The sequence below is a fragment of the Urocitellus parryii genome (assembly GCF_045843805.1).
Source record: "Urocitellus parryii isolate mUroPar1 chromosome 12 unlocalized genomic scaffold, mUroPar1.hap1 SUPER_12_unloc_1, whole genome shotgun sequence".
In the NCBI taxonomy this organism is placed as follows: domain Eukaryota; kingdom Metazoa; phylum Chordata; class Mammalia; order Rodentia; family Sciuridae; genus Urocitellus; species Urocitellus parryii.
In genome coordinates, this window is record NW_027551758.1 from 101,304 (window position 1) to 127,075 (window position 25,772).

The 25,772-nt window shown below is 43.9% G+C and overlaps 2 protein-coding genes across 3 annotated transcripts in view; both read left to right on the forward strand.

Annotated features, from left to right (window-relative positions):
• The window catches only part of LOC144251255 (transmembrane protein 87B), a 34,747-nt gene extending 21,427 nt beyond the window's left edge, over positions 1 to 13,320 (forward strand). For both annotated transcript variants that reach the window (XM_077794276.1, XM_077794275.1), the window contains exons 9-11: positions 2,210 to 2,262; positions 9,428 to 9,458; positions 10,469 to 13,320. In XM_077794276.1, coding sequence (XP_077650402.1) covers positions 2,210 to 2,262; positions 9,428 to 9,458; positions 10,469 to 10,528 — 144 coding nt within the window. In that variant the 3' untranslated portion in view covers positions 10,529 to 13,320. The remainder of the gene's footprint in view (positions 1 to 2,209; positions 2,263 to 9,427; positions 9,459 to 10,468) is intronic.
• An 11,511-nt stretch (positions 13,321 to 24,831) lies between these two features.
• LOC113175660 (fibulin-7) overlaps positions 24,832 to 25,772 on the forward strand; it is a 48,971-nt gene continuing 48,030 nt past the window's right edge. The window contains 1 exon segment of the mRNA XM_077794277.1: positions 24,832 to 24,934. Coding sequence (XP_077650403.1) covers positions 24,860 to 24,934 — 75 coding nt within the window. The 5' untranslated portion in view covers positions 24,832 to 24,859.

A 25,772-nucleotide genomic window follows, 5' to 3' on the forward strand; every position in this document is an offset into this window, starting at 1 on the left:
ACTCAGGGCCTTGTACACGCTGTACCACTGAGCCACAATCCTAGACCCTCTTGAATCCATCTTAATATTAATAGCATGTGTTATCTGTTGGGAAAAGAATTGTGTGTTATATGCAGTTAGCAAAATCAATAGATTTTTTTTAAAATGAACTATGGAAGTTTGAATAAAATGGTATGATATATAATAGGGATATTTTGTGCATAAAAGTAATGATTTTGAAGATAAGCAGGTTTACACTCTTAGAATTATATTGGCTACAGATAATACTATGTAAAAAAGTGCATATGCATATAAATTCTAATAGGACAGATGATGTATGAAAATGTTCCCTGTTGGGTTTGGTAAATTCTCTGATTTTTATATTTGGTTAATTTTTTAATCCTTTAAAATATGTTCTTTGAGTAGTTTCATGGCAATTTAACTAAACATTCAAAATATACTATAGTTTTCTTTATCTGGTGTTAGAACTACAGAGTGAACATCAATAAGCCAAACATTCAAAATCCAGAATACTCCAAAGCAACTGTGACACAAATGGAAAAGTCCACACCATCACACTTTTTTTCATGCTCAAAATTGTTAACAAACATTGTATGAAGTTACTTCAGGGCTGTGTGTATAAAGTGCATACAAATCGTAAATGAATTTGGTGTTGGGACTTGGTTCCATCTCTAAGCTGTCTTATCATGCATATGCAAGTATCACAAAATCTGAAAAGTCTGAAGTCTGAAACACTTCTGGTCTCAACCATTTTGGATAAGGATACTCAACCTGTATCACAATTTCAGATTTCTTAGTTTTTTCTATTTTAGTTATGTATCTCAGTGTATTTTTAAATTCATTATTTGCAAACATAGCCAGTCCTGATGGTGCACACCTGTAATCCCAGCAAGTTGGGAGGCTGAGGCAAAAGGATCACTGACTCATTTGAGGCCAGTTTGGGCAACTTAGTGAGATTCTGTCTCAAAATAAAAATTAAAAAGGGTGGGGCTAGGGCTGGGATTGTGGCTCAGCGGTAGAGCACCCGCCTAGCGCATGCAAGGCCCTGGGTTCGATCCTCAGCACCACATATAAATGAATAAATAAAAACAAAGGTATTGTGTACAACTAAAATAAATAAATTTTTTTTTTTAAAGAAAAAGGATGGGGCTAGTTCAGTGGTAGGGTGCCCCTGGGTTCAATCCCCAGTACCACAAAGAAAGAAAGAAAAGTTTTTGCAAATGTGTTAAGAAAATAGTTTTTCATTTCTGTAAGTTAAGTGCGATCGGGGCTCAATCAGAGATTGTGGGCTTACTCTCACTGGTCTATTTCTGCTTAAGACCCACTCAGAGAACAGGGTTCCTATTCATCCTGGCTATTGCTTTGTCTCTCTGTTGGTAAGCATTTCATGTAGCCAGGTAGATAATGAAGAAAATTTTGATTTGTTTTACATTATAAAGTAAAATATTCAGTATTCCTTATATTTTCTCTTCTCTCTGAAATGATTATGAGCAAGTTTCCATTTGGGAAAAATTGTAGCTACCCCAGCCGGCCTGCTGCTTTTCTGGTCTCTCTAGGGATGTGAGCATGTGCACAGTGACACTTAGTCGTTGCTAAGGTAGATTATTTGGCCCATCATCCTTTTCTGTTGAAAAATTATTAGCTCATCAGAACTTTCAGGGGGATGGGGAGTACTGGGGCTCTAACCCAGAGGTGCTTTACCACTGAGCTACATCCCTAGCCCTTTTTATTACTTGAGACAGGGTCTCACTAAGTTTCTGAGACTGGCCTCAAACTTGATATCTTTCTGTCTCCGCCTCCAAGTTGCTGGGAGTGTAGCTGTGTGGCATAGCACAGAGCTAATTCATAAGAACTACAACAAATAGGGAAGCATCAGAGTGTGGAGAAGGAAAAAAAAATGCAAATCATGCTTTTGCTGTTTTCTATCATATATATCAACTTTGTTGTATTGTGGTTTCTTAGGACAAAACAATAACATGGATATATCTGACTAAAACCAAGAAGTGAAAAAACCTGAAATCAGCATTTTATTTGCCTGTTTAAGAAACCACTGTCTTAACTTCTGTGTGGCATATGTACCAACTTGTTAGGACATAGCAACTAAAAGAATGTCATGGATTTGAACTTAAATATTTACACATTTATCCTTCTAAAATATTCTTTCAAGTGATATTAAGCAAATGCTAAATATAAATATCTATTTCTACAGGATGAAGATTTGAAGTGGGTGGAAGAAAACATCCCCTCTTCATTCACCGATGTGTAAGTATCCTCTGTTACAGTCTTAGTGTAGGCTGTGGTTTAATGGGTCATTCTGCTGTCTTGTGCTTCTCAAACCTCATCGCTCCATGGGTTTTGTGGGCTCCTCGCCTGGGCATGGCTGTTTATTTCTTAAGAAAAATCAACAAAAACAAAGTTCTGGCTTAGTTTCTCTTTCCTTTTTTCACTGAACAGGAAGTTTAATACCAGTGACCTGTGACAAAGGCCCACTTTTTCTGATCTAGTTATCAGTATCATTATTTTGACTTAATTTTTGTTATAGAAAAGTTCAAACTCATGTAAAAACTTTTTATGAACATAACTCACAACACCGAGTATTGTGGGGAAGCTTTTGGAGGAATGATGTGACCGTGGAAAAAGTAATCCATAGGGATCCCTTTGGGGAATTTTGAGCTGTTGACATTCCTCTATATCTTTGTCCTGTTCAACACGAGAATTCCACATAGCAGTTTCCCCAGTCAAGACAGGACAGCCAAGCATGGGGACATTTCCTCATACTGTTCTGTCCTCCCTGCTCCCATCTGTCCCTCTCAAACAGTTCTGTCTGGTCTGATATTCCCTTTACCTGAAGAGTGTCCTATTTCTTGTAATGCAGCTGTGCTGGAAGAGAATCTGTCAAATTTTTGTTTGTCTGAATAAGTCTTTATTTCTTTTTTTTAAACAGTATTTTTCTAGATATAGAATTCTTGGTCAATAATGTTTTTCTTTTATCACTTCAAATGTTGTCACTTACATGTCTTCTAGGTTTCAGAGTTTCAGAAAAAGTCTACTTTAGTTTTTTTCCTTGTTCCTTCATGTTATATGGGTTTTGTTTGGTGGTTTTAGTTTTTGTTTTTGGCAGCCGTAGACTTCCTCTTTAGTGTGTTTTTAGAATATGGTGACTGTGTGTGTGTGTGTGTGTGTGTGTGTGTGTGTGTGTGTGTGTTTGTGTATGTATATGTATGTGTACACATAGATTTCATTTGTCTTGGCTATATACCTAGAAGTGAAATTGATGGATCATGATAATGTAGTGTTCAGCATTCTGAGAAATGGAAAGCTGCTGTGTTATTTTACATTCCTATTAGGGATATATGAAGGTAACAGTTTGTGTCCTTGCCAGTACTTGTTATTGTTCATATTTTTTATGTTATCTCTTTCAGTGGCTATGAAATAGCATTTCATTTTGCTTTGAGAGATTGATGTTATTTAAACTTTGGTAATTGAAATTGATGCATATCAGGTCTATGAAAAATAGGAACTACAACCAACTATTATATTTTTTTCTTTTAAAAGAAAATGTATATATATATTCTTTTATATTTACTTACATTTTTAGTATTTCTTCTTCCTAACATGAAACATGAGCTAAGAGCCTTCTCCTGTGGGTCTCTATTATTCCTTACAGTATGGGTTTGCTGGCAAAAATTCTGTTTTATTTATATGAAAATATTTGTTTTGCCTTCCTTGTTAGAGGATGGTTTTGCTGGATATAGAAATCTCTGTTGACTTTTGAGCACCTTCATATCCTTCATGACTTTCACATTGTAACTTTAGCATATTGACTTCCTTCAGGTTCTTAAAGCTCTACCACACATCAAGGCTTGGTTGAGCTTGCTGAACATTTTTATACATGTGTCTTTTCTTTTTGTACATACTGTCTCTCCTAGGCAAAGGATATAGGTCTTTTATTTTTCCTTTTTTTTTTTTTTTTTTGGTACCAGAAATTGAACTCAGGGGCACCTGAACACTGAGCCACATCCCCAGTCTTATTTTGTATTTTATGTAGAGACAGGGTCTCACTGAGTTGCTTAGTGCCTTGCTTTTACTGAGGCAGGCTTTGAACTCGGCAATCCTCCTGCCTCGGCCTCCCAAGCCGCTGGGATTACAGACGTGTGCCACCACACCCAGCTATTTTTCCATATTTTTTTATCGGCACATTATACTTGTACGTAATGGTGGGATTCGCTGTTCTATATTCATACATGCACACAATATAACAATATAATTTGCCCAGTATTATTCTCAGTAAGTCCCCTTTCCTCTCTTTCTTCCCCTGCTCCCTTTTCTTTACTGATCTCCCTTGCACCTTTATTTTTTTTTCCTCTCTTGTTTCCTTGTATGAGAGAAAACACACTACCCTTGACTGATTTGTCTTTTGTTGCTTAATATAATCTTCTCAAGTTCCATTCCATTTTCCTGCAAATGACATAATTTTATTTTTATTTATGGCTTAATAAAGCTCCATTATGTATATATACTACATTTTCTTTTTTTTTAATTCATTTTTTTATTGTTGGTTGTTCAAAACATTACATAGTTCTTAATATATCATATTTCACACTTTGATTCAAGTGGGTTATGAACTCCCATTTTTACCCCATATACAGATTGCAGAATCACATCAGTTACACTTCCATTATTTTACATATTGCCATACTAGTGTCTGTTGTATTCTGCTGCCTTTCCTATCCTCTACTATCCCCCCTCCCCTCCCCTCCCCTCCCCTCTTCTCTCTCTACCCCCTCTACTGTAATTCATTTCTCCCCCTTGTATTATTTTTCCCTTTCCCCTCACTTCCTCTTGTATGTAATTTTGTATAACCCTGAGGGTCTCCTTCCATTATACTACATTTTCTTTATCCGTTCATCCATTGAGCAACACCTAGGCGGGTTCCATAGTTCAGCTGTTGTGCTACTATAATATGGGTAAGCACAGATCACTGTAGTATGAACACTTTAATTCTGGGGCTGTAGCGCGCCGGCCTCATATATGTGAGGCCCTGGGTTTGATCCTCAGCACCACATAAAAATAAATAAAGGGCTGGGGATGTGGCTCAACTGGTAGCGCGCTCGCCTGGCATGCGTGCGGCCCGGGTTCGATCCTCAGCACCACATACCAACAAAGATGTGTCCGCCGAGAACTAAAAAAAAAAATAAATAAATATTAAAAATAAAACTCTAAAAAAAATTAAAAATAAATAAAGATACTGTATCCAACTTCAACTGAAATATTTGTGTGTGTGTGTGTGTGTGTTATTTTTTTAAAGAATTAAAAACTAGGAATGGTATAGTGAGCTATAATGAGCTCCTGTTTCTCCACATTCTTTCCAGCATTTATTGTTTGTATTCTTGATGGCTGCCATTCTAAGTGGAGGGAGATGAAATGCAGTGTAGTTTGATTGTATTTCCCTAATTTCTAATGATGTTGAACATTTTTTCATACTTTTGTTGGCCATTTATGTTTCTTTTGAGAAGTGTCTCTTTAGTTCTTTTGCCCATTTATTAATTGGATTATTTTGGGGGTGTTAAATTTTGAGTTCTTTGTACCATCTGAATATTAATTTTCTATTAGAAGAGCAGCTAGCAAAGATTTTCTCCCATTCAGTAGGTTCTCCTTTGCCATGCAGAAACTTTTTAATTTGATGCCATCCCTTTATTAACTTGGCACTATTTCCTGAGGTTAGGGGTCTTATTGAGAATGTCATTGGCTGTGTCTACACATCAGTGCTGACCCTACATTTTCTTCTAGGAGTTGCATAGTTTCTGGTCCAGTCCTAGGTCCTTGATCCACTTTGTGTTGTCTTAAGTGCAGGGTGAGTGCCGGTGATCTAGTCTCATTCTTCCACATATGGATAACCAGCCTTCAGCACCCTTTGTTCTTTTCTCCAGTGTATGGTTTGTCAGGAATCAGATGATTTTATCTGTGTGGATTTGACTTCTAGTCTGTACCATTGGTCTGTGGCTGTTTGGATGCCAGGACCATGCAGTTTTTGTCACGGAAGCTCTGTTGAATTCAGCTATTTTGATTCCTCTAGCGTGGCTTAGAATTGTTTGGCTAGTCTGTCTCTTATTCTTTCAAATTAATTTTAGCACTTTTTTCCTAGTTCTGTGAAGAAAGCTGGTATTTTAATGAGGATTGCATTGAATTGATTTATTATTTTTGGTTATATGTCCATTTTAACAATCTTAATTTCTGCCTATCCAAGAACATGGGAGGTATTTCTATCTTCTAAGGACTTCTTCAGTTTCTTTCTTCAATGATAGTTTTCATTGTAGAAGTCCTTCATCTCCATGTTTAGATTTATTCCTAGGTATTTTTTTTCCTGATTTCTTTTTCAGCAGATTCATTATTGGTGTTTAGGAAAGCTGTTGATTTTGTATGTTAATTTATACCTGCTACTTTACTGAATTTGTTTGTTAGCTCTAGAAGTCTCTTGGTGGGGCTTTTGGATCTTCTACTAGAGAATCCTATCATCTGCAAACAGTGGTAATTTTACTTCTTCCTATCTAATTCTTATTCCTTTTATTCTCCTCCCTTGACTAATGCTTTGACTAGAATTTCTAGTGCTATATTAAATAGGAGTGATGAAAGTGGACATCCTTGTCTTGGTCAGATTTTAAAGGAAATGCTTTGATTTTTTTCCCCTTTTACTATGAGGTTGGCTTTAAGGGGGTTTGTATATAGCCTCTGTAATGTTGAGGTCAGTTCCTTCTATCCCTAATATAAGTTTGTCGCTCTTTCTGTATCTTTTGAGATGATTGTGATTTTTTTATGTCCTTATTTCTATTTATGTGGTGAATTAATTTGTTGATTTGCATGTATTTAAACCATTCTTGCATCCCTGGGGGGAAAAAACTTGAGCATGACACGCAATCTTCTTAATATGTTGTTGAATATGATGTGCTAAGACTTTTAAAGGATTTTTGCATCTAAGTTCATTAGGGAAGTTGATCTGAGTTTTCCTTCCTCGATGTGTCCTTATCTGGTTTTGGTATGAGCGTGATCCTGGCTTCATGAAATGAATTTTTGTGTTCCATCCCTTTCTAGTTTATGGAATAGTGTGAGGAGAATTGGCATTAGTTCTTCCTTGAAGTACTGGTAGAATTCAGCCGAGAATCCATCTGGTTGTTGGCTTTTCTTTGTTGGAAGACTTTTTATTACTCTTCTGTCTTATTTCTAGTTGTGGGTCTGTTTGGGTTTTCTCTGTTCTCCTGATTCACTTTTGGCAGGTTGCATGTGTTTAGAAGTGTATTCATTTCTTCTAGGTTTTCCAATTTATCGGAGTTTTCAAAAGAATCTCTAATGATCTGCTGAATTTCTATGATGTCTGTAGTGATTTCTTCCTTTTCATCTCTAATTTTATTAATTTCGGTCTTTTGTTTTGATTTTGGTTATTTGGCTAAGGATTTATCAATCTTTTTATCTTTGTTTCACTGATCCTGTATTTTTCTTAATTTTCAATTTCATCGATTTCAGCTCTGATCTTAATTATTTTCTTTCCTCTACTGGTTTTGGAATGGGTTTATTTTTCTTTTTCTCAAGGACCTTGATTTTCTCACATGGCGCTCATAGCTGTAAACCTGCCTCTTACAACTGCCTTTGGAGTGTCCCAGAGGTTCTGGTGTGTTGAATCTGGATTCTCATTGGAGTCTAGGATTTTTAAATTTTTAAATTTTTCCCCTGATTTCTTCTATCACTGATTCATCATTCAAAAGTGTTTTGTTCAGTCTCTGTGTGTTCATGTAGTTTCTATATGGTTTTTTTTGGTGTTGATTTCTATTTTCTTTCCATTATCATCAGATAAAATGTAAGGAATTATATCAGGGGTTTTTTTTTTGTTTTTATTTTTTAATTTCCTTAGATGCCTATGGCCTAAAATATTATCTGTTTTGGAGACTTTTCCATGAACCCCTGAAAAGAAAGTGTATTTGTTAGATGAACTATTCCATAGATGTCTGTGGAGTCCATTTTACTTCTAATATTTTACTGAGTTTCTGTCTGGATGACTCTGTGTGATAGTGAGAGGTGTGCTGCAGTCACCCAGGATCATATATGCCGGGTCTCACTGAGCCTTAATTTGAGTGGTGTCTGTTTTATGTGATGAGGTGCACCCATCTTGAGGCATAAATGCGTACCATCGAAGTGTTTTCTTGTTAAGTGTTTCCTTTGCCAGCGTGGTGTGACTGTGTCTTCTGATTAGCTTGGTCTGTCTGCTGCGTCGTGTGAGAGTATCGACTGCTGCCTGTCTGTAGCTTTCCTGAGCATGTCCAGGCAGCATGGGAGACTCTCTCCAGCACCTTTCCCAACGTGTTGACCCTTTGCCCTAAGAGAGCACTAACACACGTGAGAGGAGTGTTCTGACTAGATGGCAGATCACCATTCGGGTAGTTTCCCAGCTGTTCAGAGAAAAACATAGCAAGGAAGTGACAAATAAATCTGAACTTGGATGTCAGTCATGTTTGGAATTACTTATTTGTGTATTTTTAGTCATTGATATTTCTTCACCGCATTAAGCTCTAGGATTGCTTATCTTATATTGAACCCAGGGCCTTGTACAGTTTCCTTTCTGATATAGAAATAGCCTGTGGTCCACTTCCTTTCTGAAGTTAAGATTATTCAAATTTTTCAGTTAAACTTTTGACAAAACAGTTTTTTGTTTTGTTTTGTTTTGTTTTTGGTCCTGGGGTTGGAACTCAGGGGCACTCAATCACTGAGCTACATCCCCAGCCTTCTTTTGTATTTTATTTAGAGACAGTGTCTCACTGAGTTGCTTAGCGCCTTGCTTTTGCTGAGGCTGGCTTTGAACTCGAAATCCTCCTGCCTCAGCCTCCCGAGCCACTGGGATCACATATAGGCATGTGCTACTATGCCTGGCAACAAAACAGTTTTTAAAGGAACACACATTCCGAAAAGTGTTCATATCCTAAGTAACTGTATAACCCACTAAATTTTTTAAATGAGTACATTTGAGTAATCAGCATCCAGATCAAAAAGTGGAACATGACTAAGCCCTAGAAGCCCATGTTCCTTTCCACATAGGGGGCCATCTTCCCATAGGTTCTGTCGTCCCGACATCTGGAACTGTAGAACCTGTTCATTTTAAAAATTTTCTCCCTCAGTAGCTCGTCCATCTTCTTGGTTGTATGGTATTCCACTGTTTGACCATGCCAGTTTCTCCAGCTGGGCTGTTTCTAGCTTAGGGCTGTTGAGCACAGTGCTGCTATGAAAACCCTCCTCCTTGTCTGCTAGAACCTGGGTGTCTCCATGACTCAGCTGAGCATCTGCAGTGGGAATTGTGGACCACAGGCTATTTCTATATCGTTTTCCTAGATTCATTGGCCTACTTTTAATAACACTGTCACTTTTTTTTTTTTTTTTTTTTTAGAGCACTTCCAGTGTTGGTGGATTCGGATGAGGTAAGATATGTTTTTGCTTATTTCCTTAGAGCCGGTATTGTCACAAAATAGAAATGTACTTCAGAAAGAGATTCTGAAAGTCACTTTTTAAAATGAGTATGGGTTGAAGAGACGGAAGGACATTACGAATTGACTTGTGATGAGGCATAAAGGACTTCTGGGTGAGGTCCTCCTTTAGCCAGAAGCAAGATTAATGCTTGTTGGTAGGAAAGGGGGGGGGGTCTCACTTTATGAGGCGTTCAGTGAATGATTCACTAAACCCATGTCTAGGTAGGGTTGACAGGATTTGAAGGGGCAGCTTAACCTCTGACGCTGTGCATATTTTGTTGGGGTAGTAAATAGTGTTTCTGTTTGGTCTCCTCGTTCTTCACTTACCAAACAGGAACTCTGCGTCAGGGGTATGGCCTAGGAAGTTCAGGGGGAGGGTTGGGGTCACAGGATGTTCAAGGTTGCCTCAAGTTTGAAGTGCCAGAATGAAGGCTGGAGGGGGGAGGCCAAGTTCAGGTGGCTGTGGGGGATGAGCTGTTGCTCTGTGTTCACTGAGATGCAGGAAATAACTTTGCATCAGTGTCATTGGGGTTGGCGGCAGGGGAAAGTTTGAGAAGGCTATAACTTCAGGCCTTAGGACTCTGCTGAAAGACGCGCCTAGAATTACTTTAAGAAGATGTTTGAATTATTTACTTGATGGCAACTGATTCGTGATCTCAAAAAGACCTGGATTCCGTGAGGCCAGGCAGATCCAGACAGATCCCGGTGGGCTGTGCTGCGATCCGCCGGCTCCTGCCTCCGCTCCCGGGGCTCTGAGCTTGTGTTTTCTGGGCAGCCAAGGGCTGGTGCTTTGTGGCCGTCAGCAGGTCCCTGGGCATTCTGAGTGTGTGTGGACTGTACTTTCACTGTCTATATCTGATACTTTCCCAACATGGAAAGCGTAAATCGTGATTTTTGAAAGATTAAAAAATTCCATCACAGTCTTGGAAGCAGCATTTTGACAGTTTTTCTTCTCCCTCCAGGAAATTATGACCAGATCTGAAATAGCTGAAAAAATGTTCTCTTCAGAAAAGATTATGTGATCGGAATGAGTATAAATAAAACCAAGGTCACGGCCTCGGACTGTGATGGGTGGGAGCTTGTTAGGGGCAGCCAGCAAGCTCTGGCCCTGCTGCCCTGGACATCACGTGGTAAAGGAAGGACTCGGAGGAGGCTGTGCATCCTCGACAGCTGACTTCTCCGTGTCTGCCGGAGTGAGTGGCTGGACTTGGAAGTCATCTGAGAAGAGCACGAGGAGGAAGCCGTGTGCACAGACGCCTGCTGGTGACGTGCCAGCATCGGATTGGGGATCTCTCTTTTCTCTGGAAAAAAGGATCATTCCAGGTTTCTTTAAATTATATAAAGTCTCCTGCTGTTCTTTCTATTCACTTTGAGATAGATAATGTGATTCTTCTGAAGTATAGCGTGTCCGTGTCCCCATCTTTGGGATTTATGATTACTAGAAGCAGTAATGATTTTTTGTTTTACTTTTATACTGATGACTTAACATTGGAATGTGGGCATGTTGATATGTCTCATTTTGCTTTTTTTTTTGGTCTGCACAATGCCATTTTTTGTGAATACCACCATGAGCACCAGATCATGGAGTTAGGTCTTCTCTGAGCTCAGGGGAACACATGTGCACAAAGAGAAAAGTCTTAAGGGTTCCTTCCACAGATTTGCTCTGCCACTGCCCCTCCTCGGGCCACGGGTACGAGAGCTACTGCTGAATCTGCTGGGCAGGTGGTGGACAGCTGGCCACATGGTGCCCCACAGCATCTCCTGCCTGGCAGGTTGGGAGGCCCATTACTGCTGAGCCTGGTGGAAACTAGATCTGTGTCTTGTACACAATCTTGGCATCTTCGTCTTATAATAAAGGCACATTGAACTGCAGAGTACATCACTGCTGATCTGGTAATTGCTTTGTTAATCTTTAGCCATGTTTTGCTGCTTATTTGTCACATTTCTTGGTGACATATGGGTTGGCAGGGGTTTTTTTTTTTTTTTTTTTTTAGTGTCTTTCTTTAAAATAGTGTGGACGTATGCAGTTGGACATAGTGTGATGAAACTGTGATTGTGCCACTCCTTCCATGACCAAAGATAGAGGGCTGGCAACCTGTGAGGCAGTGATGAGGGGCGCATCTCGCCTGTCCTCTGCAGGAGTCCAGCCTGTGAACTGAGAGTGACTTCAGAGCATTTGAGAAGACAGGAAAATCTTGACCATCACAAATCTTTGTTTTTCACTGTGAAGCCTCAGAATGGTTTTCTTTCCTCTCAAAAGCCTTTCTGACCTGCCTCCTGTGGTCAGAAAGGAGGTTAGTAAGAAGACTGCCTTCAGGCAGCAGCTTCTCCTGGGAGGCCTCGCCTCACAGCGGTGCTCAGCGGGGAGCCCTGGCAGGACAGCGCTGCTTGCCCCTCTGGAGACAGGCAGGTTTGCCAAGTGGTGCTCGCTCTGGACACCCTTCCTGGGAGGAGAGGGGCTAGTTGAAGGGTTCTGGTTCCATCCTTCGCTCAAGTTTCTGCCAGGGTGATGGCCGCCCACCGAGTTTCCCAGCACCTGGTTTGGGTGCTCTGCCTTTGCCCAGCTGGTTCAGGACTGGAGGTGTCTGCTGACCTCCTACCCCACGGTTTGCAGTGGGTTGACCCCTGACTCGGCACACAGCTGGGGTTGACCTCAGAGGCCGAGTCCTGGGCCTGCAGCCAGGAGGCACGTGAACATGGTGGGTGGGAGTGGGGGCCGATGGCAGGTGTCACACTAAGGGGAACCAGCCCCCACAGGCCTTGCTGCTGTTCATAGGGACAGTTCTTTCTCCCACCATGTAGCTCAACAGGGACTGAAGGGAGCAGCTGCTCTCCGCCCTCAGGAGGCAGGTTCCCTCCTTCCGCTGCTGCTGAAGGGCATGTGCAATGTCTATCCTTCCTGGTGGTGGTGTCATCTGTATTTCTGGGGAGCAGGAGCCCTGGCACTTGGCTTCCAGGCCCAGGGAGGATGGCAGAATGTCCCCAGGGCGCACAACTCCTTCCTCAGGGGCCTCCAGACCTGGGGCCTGCTCTAGGGGTTACTTTAGGAAGCCTTGGCGAGGCCTAAGGGAAGGGCCCACTTTGGTATGAAGTGTGAAATTTGCCTAAGAGGAAATTTTCATGATTTGAAGTAGATTAAATATCTCCTTTAAAGTGTAGTCACTTTATTGCAAAAACTAAGGAAAAATAGCTGATTATTTTATGCCTAGAGGTAATATTCCCTTACTTTCTTGTAAAAGAAATATTTTTTCTAATCTTTCATATCCCTTCCCCTCTGTATTACAGAACATTAGATTTGCACTACTATAATGTCGACTCAAAGTATAAAAGTGTATAAATAAGTTTGATTCTATATCTTCCTTTTGAAAGCGGTCTGGGGAGCCTCCCTGGCCGTCACGCTAGGGAGGTCTCTGCTCCTAGTCCTTGTCTTTTGTGGCAGCAGCAGAAGACAGCCCTGCCCAGCACCGCCCTGCACGACAGAAGCTTGACATGGGCACGTTTTGAACATATCAGCTGTATGTATGTAAGTGACAGAAGTCGATTTTTAAGGAAGTGTATGTTATGCCACAAGAACTCATGGCTGGGTTAAGAATCTTCTTTAGAACTAGGAAAGTGTTTTATTCATATATTTGGGGAGAAAGTTTGGGGGCTTAAAAATTGTATTTTTTATTTAAAAAACTTAAATTATTCTATAACTTGAAAGAAATTTCTTTGAATATAGGACATGACTATTTGAAGGATTTTTGTTTGAAACATTAATGTATTTTTGTGCCTTAAAATTGGTTCTTTTAATAAAATGCTTTCTGAAAGTTTAGATGATTGATGATTGACAATATTTGAACGATAGACTGCATGACTCTATAGGAAAAACAGACTTCAGTAGATGGCAGGACTGAAATCCTTCAAAGAGGAGGGATATTCCATTAAACAAGAAACTGTTCAACCTCAGTAGTGATACAGAAATGCAAAACAAAAGGTTGGGGAAATTTCTAAAAATCTGGTTAACCTAAATTTACGTTCTTTATAGACATCTGTAAAATCCCTTTGCTATCAAGGTCTGGTGAACTGAGCAGACTCATTAATGATGGTGAGAAATGACTCATTAATGATGGTCTTTGTGAGAAGAAGTTCATGAAGTTTGGATGGTATCAATTTTGGTGATATTTTAAAGGACGGCTCAAAATACAGAATAAAGTTTCTGCACAAGCGTGTATTGTAGTATTCAAGATGAAACTAGAGGCGAGTTTAAATGTGAACAATAGGAAAATTATTGCATTATGGTTTAACTGGCTACTTTGGGGACACTGTGCAGTCATGAAGTTATCACAAAGAATTTATAACAACAGACGAATACATGTTACTGACATAAAAACAAAATCAAGGATTGAATAGCAGTGAACCAAAGTGGCACTGTGGTCAGTGTTGTTGGGGTTCCACCCCAACGTGGTCCCCATGTGATCCCAGCCTGCCGCAGTCTTGGCTGGGCACAGAATCACGAGCCACTCACAGCTTTGTAGATTGAAACAGCAATTCTTTATTCCCGAACTCACACCGGCCTCTACACACGTTCTGGGGAAATCCACGTACTCCACCAGGCTTTTTATCCTATTCCCAGCAGGAATAACCTTAAACCTGGAACTGCCCTAAACCCAGATTGTCTTAAACCGGGAACGCCCTAAACCCAAGGAGCAGGATTCTTCCTAAAACCTGCAGGATACACCCTAAACCTGGATCCACCCTGGTCCTTGAGCAGGGTCACCTTTCTCAAACATACATGCAATGTCACAGCGAATGTCCAAGGCAAGTCCATTTCCACGAGTCCTTCCTCTAAGCAACATGGGGTACGCTGGCAAGGAAATTTCGATGTGTCATTTCTACTTGGCAATGGCCCTCAGCACCAACCCTTCAGAAGACTGAGATGAAAAGAGGGCGACTCTTGTCCCAGCCCAGATGGGCACAGAGGTGGGGAGGCTGGCCTTCCAGGTGGTCCCTCAGGACCCCCAGTTTATTTCCATCCGAGGCCACCATTGACACCCAGCCAGTGGAAGGAGGAGGAACCGCTCAGAAGGTTCTGGGACTGGAGCAGGAAGTGGCGAGCATTGCTTCTGAGCAGTCCCTTGGCAAAACCTGGTCCTGTGGTCACACCAGACTGCCAGCAGGCAGGGTAGTGCCAGCAGCCCGGCTGCCTCCTTCCTGAGAGGGGGACCCCTGGCCTCCTGCCTTGTGGAGCAGTGGACGGCAGCAGACCTAGGAGCTTCTCCTGCCTTCGCATTACCTAACTTTCTAAAGCTAAGGTGTGAGCTTTGCCTAGGCTGCATGGGAAAGGCTGTGTGGCTTCAGGTCACAGCTGGATCCCTGAGAGCCCCACCTTGCTGGGACATGTGGTGCAACATGGGGACATTTCTTCAGGGATCTTCTCCCAGCCTGATGTTGGGGACCAGGACGGGAGCCTGGAGGAGGGCAGGGGCATGTGATGACTTGGGGCCATTCACAGGGCACCAGGCTTAGCCATTGACCCCACAGGAGAGGCTTAGTAGCCTGCCTTAGGTAACCCACCCAGGAAAGTGACCAGACTGGCCTAGTATTAGCAGGAGTCCTCCTTGAAGGATTTTCCTCAAGTCCTGAGGGGAGTGGAGGCTCCATTTACCACGTCCATGTTTGCTTATTGGAGGGTTGATAACGTGTCTGAGGAACCTGGGGCACTGCCCTCCTCGGCCAGCTGACGTCAAGGTGGAAAGTGCACGGGAAACCCTCTGAAGTTCAGGTACATCACCTTAAGAGTAAGTTGCCCAGAGGTTCCCCATGAGTGACCTGGGCTTACAGCCGAACACCTGGGCTGTGTGACGTAGGCTGGCGTGATAACTCAGATGAGAATAACTTGGGTAGCATTTCCTTAAAATTATTTTTGAAGAATAAGAAACTGCAGTTTATATACAGGAAAAAATTCAAAAGCCATCCAGCAGAGGGTGCCAAAGTCATGTCTCCTAGAATTCCTAATCTCGACTCTTTGTCCTTAAATCTTGCCTTTAAAAAAATAAATACAAATAGACTTTTTCTTCTAAAATGCCATTAAACAGATTTGGGGAGTAAAGAAAATAAACCTTAAAAACATAACTTTTAGGGATTGGGGTTGTGGTTCAGAGGTAGAGAGCTTGCCTAGCGTGAGGCATTGGGTGCAATCCTCAGCACCACATAAAAATAAAATAAAAGATATTGTGTCCACCTATAACTAAAAAATAAATACAAAAAATAGGCTCAGTGAGGTTGTACGTACAATGACATTTACAAACAATAATATTAAAAAACATATCTTTTGAAATGTTATAAACTAAACATGTGCGTAGAGTCTGGGGGTGTAGCTCTGTGGTGGAACTCTTGCCTGGCCTGTGTGCAAGGGCCTGCTTCAAACCCCACCATCCTAAGAAAGAAACTTACAAGCAGCCAGAGAGGTGGCACTGCACCCGCAGGACTGAGGCGCGCTTTGTGTGCTGGTCACCCTTGCTGCCTCATTTCCTGTGACCTCATTGTCATTCTAGCCTCCAAATTCAGCTCTTAATGCTGGTGCTCTGCTTTGAGTCCATCAGTAGGGACCTCCTTGGGGTAGAGTGGAGCCCAGAGGGTTAGCGGCAGTGTCTGTCTTACATTGTCCCTACTGAAAATAAAATATCCAATTCCATGAATTTTGATATTTTTCTTTTTTTAAAAAAATAAAGTCTGGGCATAGATGCATTGCATCCAAGAAATTATTTTAGATATTTATAGCAAGAAGGAAAGAACAGGTTGCCTTTTCCACTGCCTGTACACTTGGAAACAATATCCTTATAAAAGGCAGTTGCAGATTTCCCCTTCTGATAATGGAGGAGTGCCTCTGTGGGACCTGCCCTTCCCACAGACTGCTCTAGATAATTAGAGTCGCGGCTACCTGGAGACAACTGGACTGAGGAGGCCCAGGGCACCAGAGGGAAGTCAAGGCTTGCGTGAAGGAAACTGCAGGCTCCAGTTCACAAGGGATTGAAACCCAGACTTAAAACCGGGTTCACTGGTTTGAAGAACTGGAAGAGCTCAGGAGCAGCACAGGGGCTGGGAAGAACAAGAGGAATTGCTGAAGAAGAATGCTAGCCATGTCCCCAGGGGATGGTGGCATTGGGATGGGAGGCCTGGGGAAGGTGATCAGCTGATGAGGGTGGGGCCCTCAGGAGTAGATTAGTGCCCTTATGAGCGATGCCCCTGAACTCCCTGTTCCTTCTGCCATGTGAGGACACATGGAGAAAAGAGCTGCCTGAGAAGAGAAAGCAGGCCCTCCCAGACAGCACCTGGATCAAGCCTCCTGGCCTCCAGAGCTGTAAGAAACACACGCTCGTTGTGAAGACCCCCTCCTTGTTATAGCAGTGCACACTCATCTAACCAGAGCCAAAGCAGGTAAGCACCAAATTCTGGATCTAAAATCTTCCCTCGGCTGCGTCACGGGCTCTCCCTCAGCTGTGTGTGTATGGGGATGACTGCATCCATCTCCGGCTGACAAGTGGAACCTGGAGATCTGTTCACACCACAGGAAACAAAACTAGACCTTGATTCCAACCAAGTAAATTGCCTACTAAACAAGAATGTGAGGATGACATCAGAGAAAATGGCAGAATAAAGACCTGAAAGTTTGCCCCTTCATTAGGGAAAAAAAAAATGCTCACTGAGACCCTGTCTCAAAATTTAATAAAAATAAGAACTGGCAGCTGGGTGAGGTGGCGTATGTCCATAATCCCAGCAGCTTGGGAGGCTGAGGCAGGAGGATTGTGAGTTCAAAGCCAACCTCAGCCGAAGCCATAAGGGACTCTGTGAGACCTTGTCTCAAAATATTTTTAAAAGGCTGGGGATGTGGCTCGGTGGTTAAGTACTCCTGGATTCAATCATCCCCCGTACCAAAAAAATAACTCTCAGAATCAACTTTTTCAAAACTTTAGAAATTAACTAATAGCAATCTGAGGAGCATTTACTCAAGAAAAATAGCTGAACCTCAGTAAGAAGAGCAAACACTGTGGTGTTTTAATATGTCTTGAGTCTGGAGCTCAGTAGCAGCCTTGAAGAATAATAATGTGCTCAGGACCAGAATGGTTTCAGAAAACAAAATCTTCAAAAACGAATATTGGAATATAACTAACAGAACATTGTCAATGAATTGAACAACTTGGGTGAAATAGACAAATTTCTAGAAGACACAAATTACTGGAACTGACTCAAGAATAAACAGTCTCAATAGACCCATAATAAGTTATGAGATTCAATTAGGAATTGTTTTTATGACTTCACCGAAGTCCAGGCCCAGATGGCTTTACCACTGAACTCTACAGACATGTAAAGGAAATTATTATTAATTATTCAAAAACTCTTCCAAAAAACAGAAGAGGGAACACTTTCCAACTTATTCTATGAGGTCAGTATCACTCTGATGCCAAAACTAACCAACGGCAACACAAGAGGGGGAAATAAAAACTGCAGACCAGTGTCTTGCATTAATTACATGGAAACAAATATCAGCGACATATATACAGCAACACATAAAAAGATTTATACACCTGATGCAGTTATCGGTAGATACAGGAAAAACATTTACCAAAATTGAACGCCAAATAAAAAACTCAACAAACCAGCAAGAAGGGAATTTCCTTAGCATGATAAAAGGCATCTACAAAAAAAAAAAAAACTACATAGTTAACATGATACTCAAAGAAAAAAGACTGGCGCTCTCCCTCTGCTGAGGTCTGAATGTTTGTGTCTGCAATACTAAGATGAAATCTCATCCCCAGTGTAGCAGTATCAGGAAGTGAGGCCTTTACAGGTAATTAGATCCTGAGGATGGAGCCTCATGAATGGGATTAATGCCCTTGAAAAGAGGCACCTCTTCCACCGGGGAGGACACAGCAAGCAGGTACCATCCTGGAGGCAGAGTTTGAGCCTCACCAGAGACTGAATCTGCTGGCACCTTGATCATGGGATTCCCAGTCTCTGGAACTGTGAACAGTAAATGTCTGTTATTGATATACCAAGTCCAAGATATTTTGTTACAGGAGCCTGAGTGGACTCAGACACCCCCTCAGCTCTGGCACAAAAGAGGATGTCCACTCTCACATCTATTCAACACTGCACTGGAGCTCCTTGTCAGGACAACCAGATAAGAAAAAGGAAGAAAAGTTATTGAGATTAGAATGGAGAAAGTATCTCTATTTGCAGATTACATTATCTTGTATATAGAAAACGACAAGGAATCTACTAAAAAACTATTAGAACAATAATGAATTCAGGGAAGGTGCAGGATGTCAGATCAATGTACAAACATCAATATTATATTCATATATTTACAGTTAATAATTCAAAAATGAAAGGTTAAAAACATCCACTTACAGTTGCATCAAAAGAAGACAATACAGAGCTGAAATATAGCTCAGTGGTAGAGAGCATGTCAAGTCGTGTGAAGCCCTGGGTTCTTTCCCCAGCAGCACACAAAAAAAGGTTCCTTTAAAGGAATAAAATACTTAGGAATGAATCTGACAAAAGTAGTGCAAAACTGTACAAAACATTTTTGAAAGAAATTGAAAACTACAAAACATTTTTGAAAGAAATTGAAAACTACAAAACATTTTTGAAAGAAATTGAAAAGATATAAATGAACTAAAAAAAATGCTTATGGTAAGATGACCTACCATTATTAATAGGGTAATAGCCCCCAGATTGACCTATAGATATAAGAAGACCCCAACAGAATCTCAGCCGACTTTTGTAGAAACTGAGAAACCAATTCTAAAATTTATATGGAATTTCAAGGAACCCAGTTCGCTAATTCCTAGATACAGTGGAGGACTTGCTTGTTGGAGCACCCCTTTGATATGCAAACAATCAATCCTGAACCCACTCTCCCACCTACCTCCTTTTATGGAACTCCTGCCTCCTTTAATTGAGGACACTATCCTGCCCAAATCACCATAGGAAGTAGACAACTAGGGAATTCCCTGAAGCCCAAACCCCACCACGCTACTCCGACCATCCCATCAGCCTGCTTAGCTTGCTTACCTTGCTGGGCCCATTTCTGCAGAAGTCACTGTAAAGTTTCTGGCCCACAGTTCTCTCTGTCTGCCCCTCTGTCTTGAGCACTTCCCCTTGTGGCCCTGCATCATGTGCCATTCCTCCCAAGTGGGAATAAACATTCCTTCCTCCATATCAATTGTTTTCCTGTCTATGTGTTACTGTAACTGTTAAATCCCAGGTCCCATTCAAAGATAAGGGGCAGAAACCAATGAAATTGAAAACAGACAATGGAGAAAGTGAACAACCTCAAAAGTTAACTCTTTGAAAAGATAAACACCATTGATTAAAGACTAGCTATAATCATTAAGAGACCACATAAATCATTAATATCAGGAATGAAATTGGGGCTATAACTACAGACCCAACAGAGAGTAAAAAGATAATAAGAAAATACTACTACTTTATGCCAATAAGCTTGAAAAATTAGATAAAATGAGAAAATTCCTTAAAAATAACAATTTGGGGGCTGGGGTTGTGACTCAATGGTAGAGTGCTTGCCTAGCATGTGTGAGGTACTGGGTTCGATCCTCAGCACCACATTAAAAAAATAAGTCTATAAAATAAATAAAAATATATTGAAAAAATAATAATTTGTCATAACTGAGATGAAACAATTTATCATGACAGGATGAAAGAAAATATCCAATTATACACACACATTACTTAGTGATGATTTTAGACTTACAAAAAAGTTGCACATTAGACAGTGTTCTTCCACCTTTTTTTAAAAAAAACAGAGAGAGAGAATTTTTTAATATTTATTTCCTTTTTAGTTTTTGGCAGACACAACATCTTTGTTTGTATGTGGTGCTGAGGATCAAACCTGGGTGGCACGCATGCCAGGCGAGCACGCTACAGCTTGAGCCACATCCCCAGCTCCTGTGTTCTTCCACCTTTATCTAGGACCCCTCTGTTCAGCATTCGTTCAAACTTCAGCTTGATATTGGGAAACTCCCTGAAGTACTCTAAGCCTCAGCTTGCCCATCTGTAGAGTGGGAATAAGGGGACCCAATTCACCAGGTTGCCATGAAGACCACGTGGAAACTTGTGAAGTGCTTAGCACAGGGATTGGCATGGAATGGGCGCTTGGGAATGTGTGTTCCCTTCTTATGTTATACCTGCATGAAAGACCATCAGAGTCAGTGTTGGCAATGGCCCCTTACCTGTGTGCCTACTGTGTGCTGAGGCTTGTTAGGCACTTGATTATTTTGAAATCTCATAATGACTTTTTTTTTTTTCTTTTTTTCTTTTTGGTACTGGGGATTGAACCAGGGCACCACGTAACCACTGAACCACATCCCCAGAAAGAAAAATATATTTATATTTTATTTAGAGACAGGGTGTCACTAAGTTGCTGAGGCTGGCTTTGAACTCGATCCTCCTGCCTCAGCCTCCTGAGCCACTGGGATTACAGGCGTGCATCACCGTGCCCGCTGATAAGCATTTTTTTATTCCATTACCTAGATGAGGAAGCTGAGAGTTGCAGGTCCACGCTGGCAGCATGGAGGGAGCGAGGCTCGCCCAGCCAGGTCTGACTTCAAGGATTGTGTTCTCGCCTACTTCCACCATCTGTCCCTTCCTGAGGCGTTTGAACTTCTATGCACAATGACGTTTGTGGATTTTCAAAGCTGTCCTCCTTTTGACAGATATTAACTGATGTTTGGTCTTTAATTATGGCACAGTGAAATCTGTCTTTCTCCAGGCTTTATCTTCTGAACTGGGAGGGTTTTCTCGGGAGGTTTCTTCTGGCTGTCCTGACATCATGCACAAGCAGACAGTCTCTTCAGTGTTTGCCGCGGGACTGCAAGGTCTCGTTGGCTAGAGCTCCAGATACAATGCGAGAGCATAATGTAGCGCCTGGCACAGGGCCGAGCCTGGCACAAGGCCATGCCTCGAGTGGGCACTCAGTAAATATTTGTGTAATGAATGAATGGGATGAAGTCACTGCTCTCCTGCTGAATGATCCCTCCCACCCCCTCCCCGCTGTCCCTTGTCTGTTACCCTGGGTTAGCCTAACATGCTGGGCTTTGTTCCTGGGGCCCCTTGTGGGTGTTTGGGGGCTGATGACATTTACAGCCACAGATACAAGTGGGATAGAGGAGGTAAGAGGAGAAGATCTGCAAACAAGATTCAGCCATAGGGAGGCAAACCAGTAAGAAGTCCCTGAACCCCAAAAGGGTGGACAGCATTAGCAGGGCCGCCAAGAGGGACCCAGAGCATCCTGCGGGACCCCTCCGGAGTCCCTGGTTCCCCCCCCCCCATGCCACCTCTGGTCCAGGCTTAAGCCCAGATTTCTACAAATCTTCCCCTGTTGCTTCGCATTCCTGAGCTACCGGGAGAATATGAGTGAATCGGAGAGCTCCTCCCAGGACACAGCAAGGGGTCCTGCCAAAAAACCTTTGTAACTATTTTCTTTGTGCTGATCCCCCTCCCACCACCTCCAAAAACAATCCTCCAGCATTCCAGAATATTCTTCTGAAAGTTACATAGGAAATAGAAGGAACAGAACAGTTGATAGGTCCATCCAATTAGCTTATATTCACAGACCGTCTACTTTTAGACAGCTGGCCAAGTTTCAACTGTGGAGAGCCTGCCTCAGTCTCTGCAGATCCAGGGTGGTCGAGGACAGAGACAAAAGAGACATCAGACCTTATGCCAGCCCAGACAGCAAAGCACTAAACAGAACGCAGTCATAGGGTAACACATGAAGTTAGTAAGTAATAACAACAAATCCCTGTTGAAACTTAGAAACATTTGAAATTTAAAATATAAAATTCCTGAAATCCTATAATCACAGATTTGATATAAGTAATATTACTGTACCCCAATAGTGAAAGAGGGCTAAGGTCTCCTGTAGGAGCAGCATTCTGGGAGGGGCCAAATTTGCATACCTTGGGACATCACTCGATCATGGCCTGCATCAGTTCGCTCTGATGCAGGAAGCCAAGAGTCTCCTCCAACTTCATGACTGTAGAAAAGGCAGGAGAAGAGAAAAGGAGAATTATCTCCACCAATGTCTGGCTCCCAGGGGACAGCGCTGGACCTTCCAGTGGAGCTTTCCATGTAAATACAAGATGGGGTAAAACACAAACAGCCACACTGACCAGAATGGAACCTTTCATTCACAGAGGGAGAGTACTGCCAGGGAGGGGGATGCTGGGCTTTTGGCATGGATGGCATACACATGGGAGAAGGAGGCTGAAAACCACAATCTCCACAGGCTGCCTTGGATGGGGCCATCACTGTCCCCTTCTCTCCGTCTGGACAGAGAGAAGCAGTGTTCTGACCAGGACTCTCTTCAGGAATGCAAGACAAGGGAACACAAGCTCTGCTCTGCTTCCCCGAACAGGGACAGGAAGGAGAAGCTCAGCAGATTTCCTGGGTAGCCAAGGCTCCGGTGGCCAGCCTGTACCAGTGAGGTTCTGATTGGTTCCCGAGGACAGGCTATGGGCTGAATGTTTGTGGTCCCCACCCCTACCACCATTCCATATGTTGAAAATCAAATCCTCAACATGATGGTATTAGGAGGTTGGGCTTCTGGGAGATGATTAGTGCTATGGTCCGCAAAGTCCCTATGTTCATTCAGGACTATTCAGAGGGGAAATGATCGGATCACAAGAGCTATGACCTGATCAGTCCATCCTAGTTTGAATGGACTGGGTGTTAACTCAGGGCACGGGGGTCATGGCTGGAGGAGATGGATCACTGGGGGTGTGCCCTGGAAAGGTTCATTTCCCTATGGTCCCCTCCCCTTTCTCTCTCTGCTTTCTGGTCACCATGAGTGGGGCAGCTTTTCCTGTTTCCCACCCTTTCGCCATGATGTTCTGCCTCACCCCTGGGCCAGAGCAATTGGAGTCAGCCTACCAAATCCCCGAAAATGAGAGCCAAAATAAACTTACCCTCCTCTGAGTTGTTCTTGTCAGGTATTTTGGTCACAGCAATGCAAAGCTGACTAACAGGTCACAGGGGCTCCACCTTTATGAGTGGGGTTAGTGCAGTCTGCTTATAAAAGGGGCCCCAGAGAGCTCCTCTGCCTATTCCACCAGGCGAGGATGCCACAAGAAGCTGCCTCTATGGAGCCAGGAAGTGGCCCTCCCCAGCGCAGGACTTTGCCATGCCTTGCTTTTGGACTCCCCAGCCTAGAGAACTGAGAGAAATACCAAGACCAGGAGAGGATGCCAACCTTCCTTTCCGGCTGCCAGTGGGAAATCTTCTGAACCCCTTCCTTGAGCTCTTGAGCTCACTGAAATGTGGAGGAGGAGACAGATTCAGGCCTGGCCAGACTTGGTATGCACCACAAGTGGCATCCTGGGTTGCCTTCTTCCCCAAGAGCTAAATCATGTTTTCTAGGAGCGTAAGTGGGAGGCATCTGGTCCCCCCTCAGCTCTTGGGTGCAGGGAACCTGGGACTGCTCCTGCCTGCCCTTCCCAGCTGTTTCCTTTTCCGCCTTCACAAGGTTCTAGAACCTGACTTCGATTTTAAACTGTTTCCCCTTTCCTTGGGAGATCAGTGGAAACCAGGAGAAGGCTGTAGATTCTTAGTTTCTCTGGGTGCCCTTAAATCCTCAGCGGCGTCATTTAGGGGATTCTAGACTCCTCTCGGTTGGAGAGCTTATTCTAACCTATGCCACGTTTAGGAAGCCCATCACCTGTCCTCACAGTGTCGCGGAGAAAGGTGTCCTTGTTGGAGCTGTGAAGTAGGGCCGACCTAGATTTGGATCTTCACTCTGCTCCCTGTCCCTGGGTGATATCAGCCTCTGTCTCCCCGATTGGGAAATGAGGATGGTCTCGCGTGGACCAGCCCAGGATGGGCTACTGGTCTCCGGCACGTGTGCGGGATCCCGGCCGCTCTTTCCCGCGAAGGCCCTGAGGATGCCCACGCTCGTCCTCGGCGTCGCGCCCGGCCTCCTCGGGGCGCCGCGGCTTGGGCGCGCTCCCAGGCGCATTCCTGGCCGGGCAGCCCCTCCTCCCTCGGTCTTGGCCAAGGGGCTGGCGCCTCCCCGCCTCGCCGGGGCCGTCTCGTGCCGGCGGCGGCGGCTGCGGACGCTGGTGGCCGCGGGGGCTGCAGGGTCCGGCGCGCCGCGCACCTGGCCCAGAGACTGCGCCTCGGCAGCGCGGCGCCGATGCCCGAGGGGCCGGGCTGCGCCCGGCGCCTCCCGGGTCCCCGCGCGCCCGCCGCTCCGGGCCCTGCAGGGGCAGCTGCGGCATCTCCGGGAAGGGCTCGGCAGGGAGGGCGCCGAGTGATCTCCCTTCCCAGGCAGCGAGGTTCTGATTGGCAAGATGGTGCCCCACTCTTGGCGCGCGCTCTTCCTTCTCCTGCTGCTCCTCGCCTGCCCTGCGTCGCGGGCTTCCCAGGTCAGTGTCCCTGCAGCCCGCCGCTCCCCGTCCGGCTCGCGGGAGAGGCACCACTGAGGCGGGAGGGACCGGGCTTGCCACATGGCACTCGGACGCTCGGGGCGGGGGCTTGGAGCGAGTGTCCGGCTGCGCTTCAGTTTTCGGAGAAGCGCAGAGTCCCCCATCTGTCATCTCAGATGCGTCTCGGGCCAGGCGCCTGGGAGGACCCGGGCGGGTCTAGCGGGGCAGTTTGTGCGAAGCGTCGATCCGCGGGGAGAGGGCTCCGCGTGAGAACAGGGGAGGAGGCAGAGGTCTCCCGGACTTCGGAGACGGGGTCTTTCTGGGTCTCCGTGAGCGCTCCCAGCCATCCTGTAGGTTGGAGAGCGTCCCGCCCTCCAGCCCGGCATTCACATTGTGACTGGAGTGTTCCTGGCGCCACACACCTCAAACCCCACAGAACTTTCTTGGCCGGTCAGCTCTTCCCAGGGGGACTGACTGGGGAGCTTCTGAGCCCGTGCGCTCCGAGCCCACGACCCGCGTTTTCTTCCACGCACGTACAGGCAGCTTGCTCTCTTTTTGCGGTTTATGTTTGTTCAAGTCCCACTGGGTTTATTTACTCCATCAGATTCACGTTCCCATTAACTATTAGGAACTGGTTTTTAAAGCCACAATGCAGATAAAGATGCATCTTATTGAGGTGGACCTGGAATCGCCAAGTTCAGAGCCAGCATCCAGCAGACGAGACTAACTTGGGCAGTCAGAGATTCCTTCCCTCTGAGAGGGGCCTGGCCCTGGACGGCCCACCAGTTACCCAGACCTTCACTGCCACCGACAGCAAACAAAGTGGCTGTATGTGGAG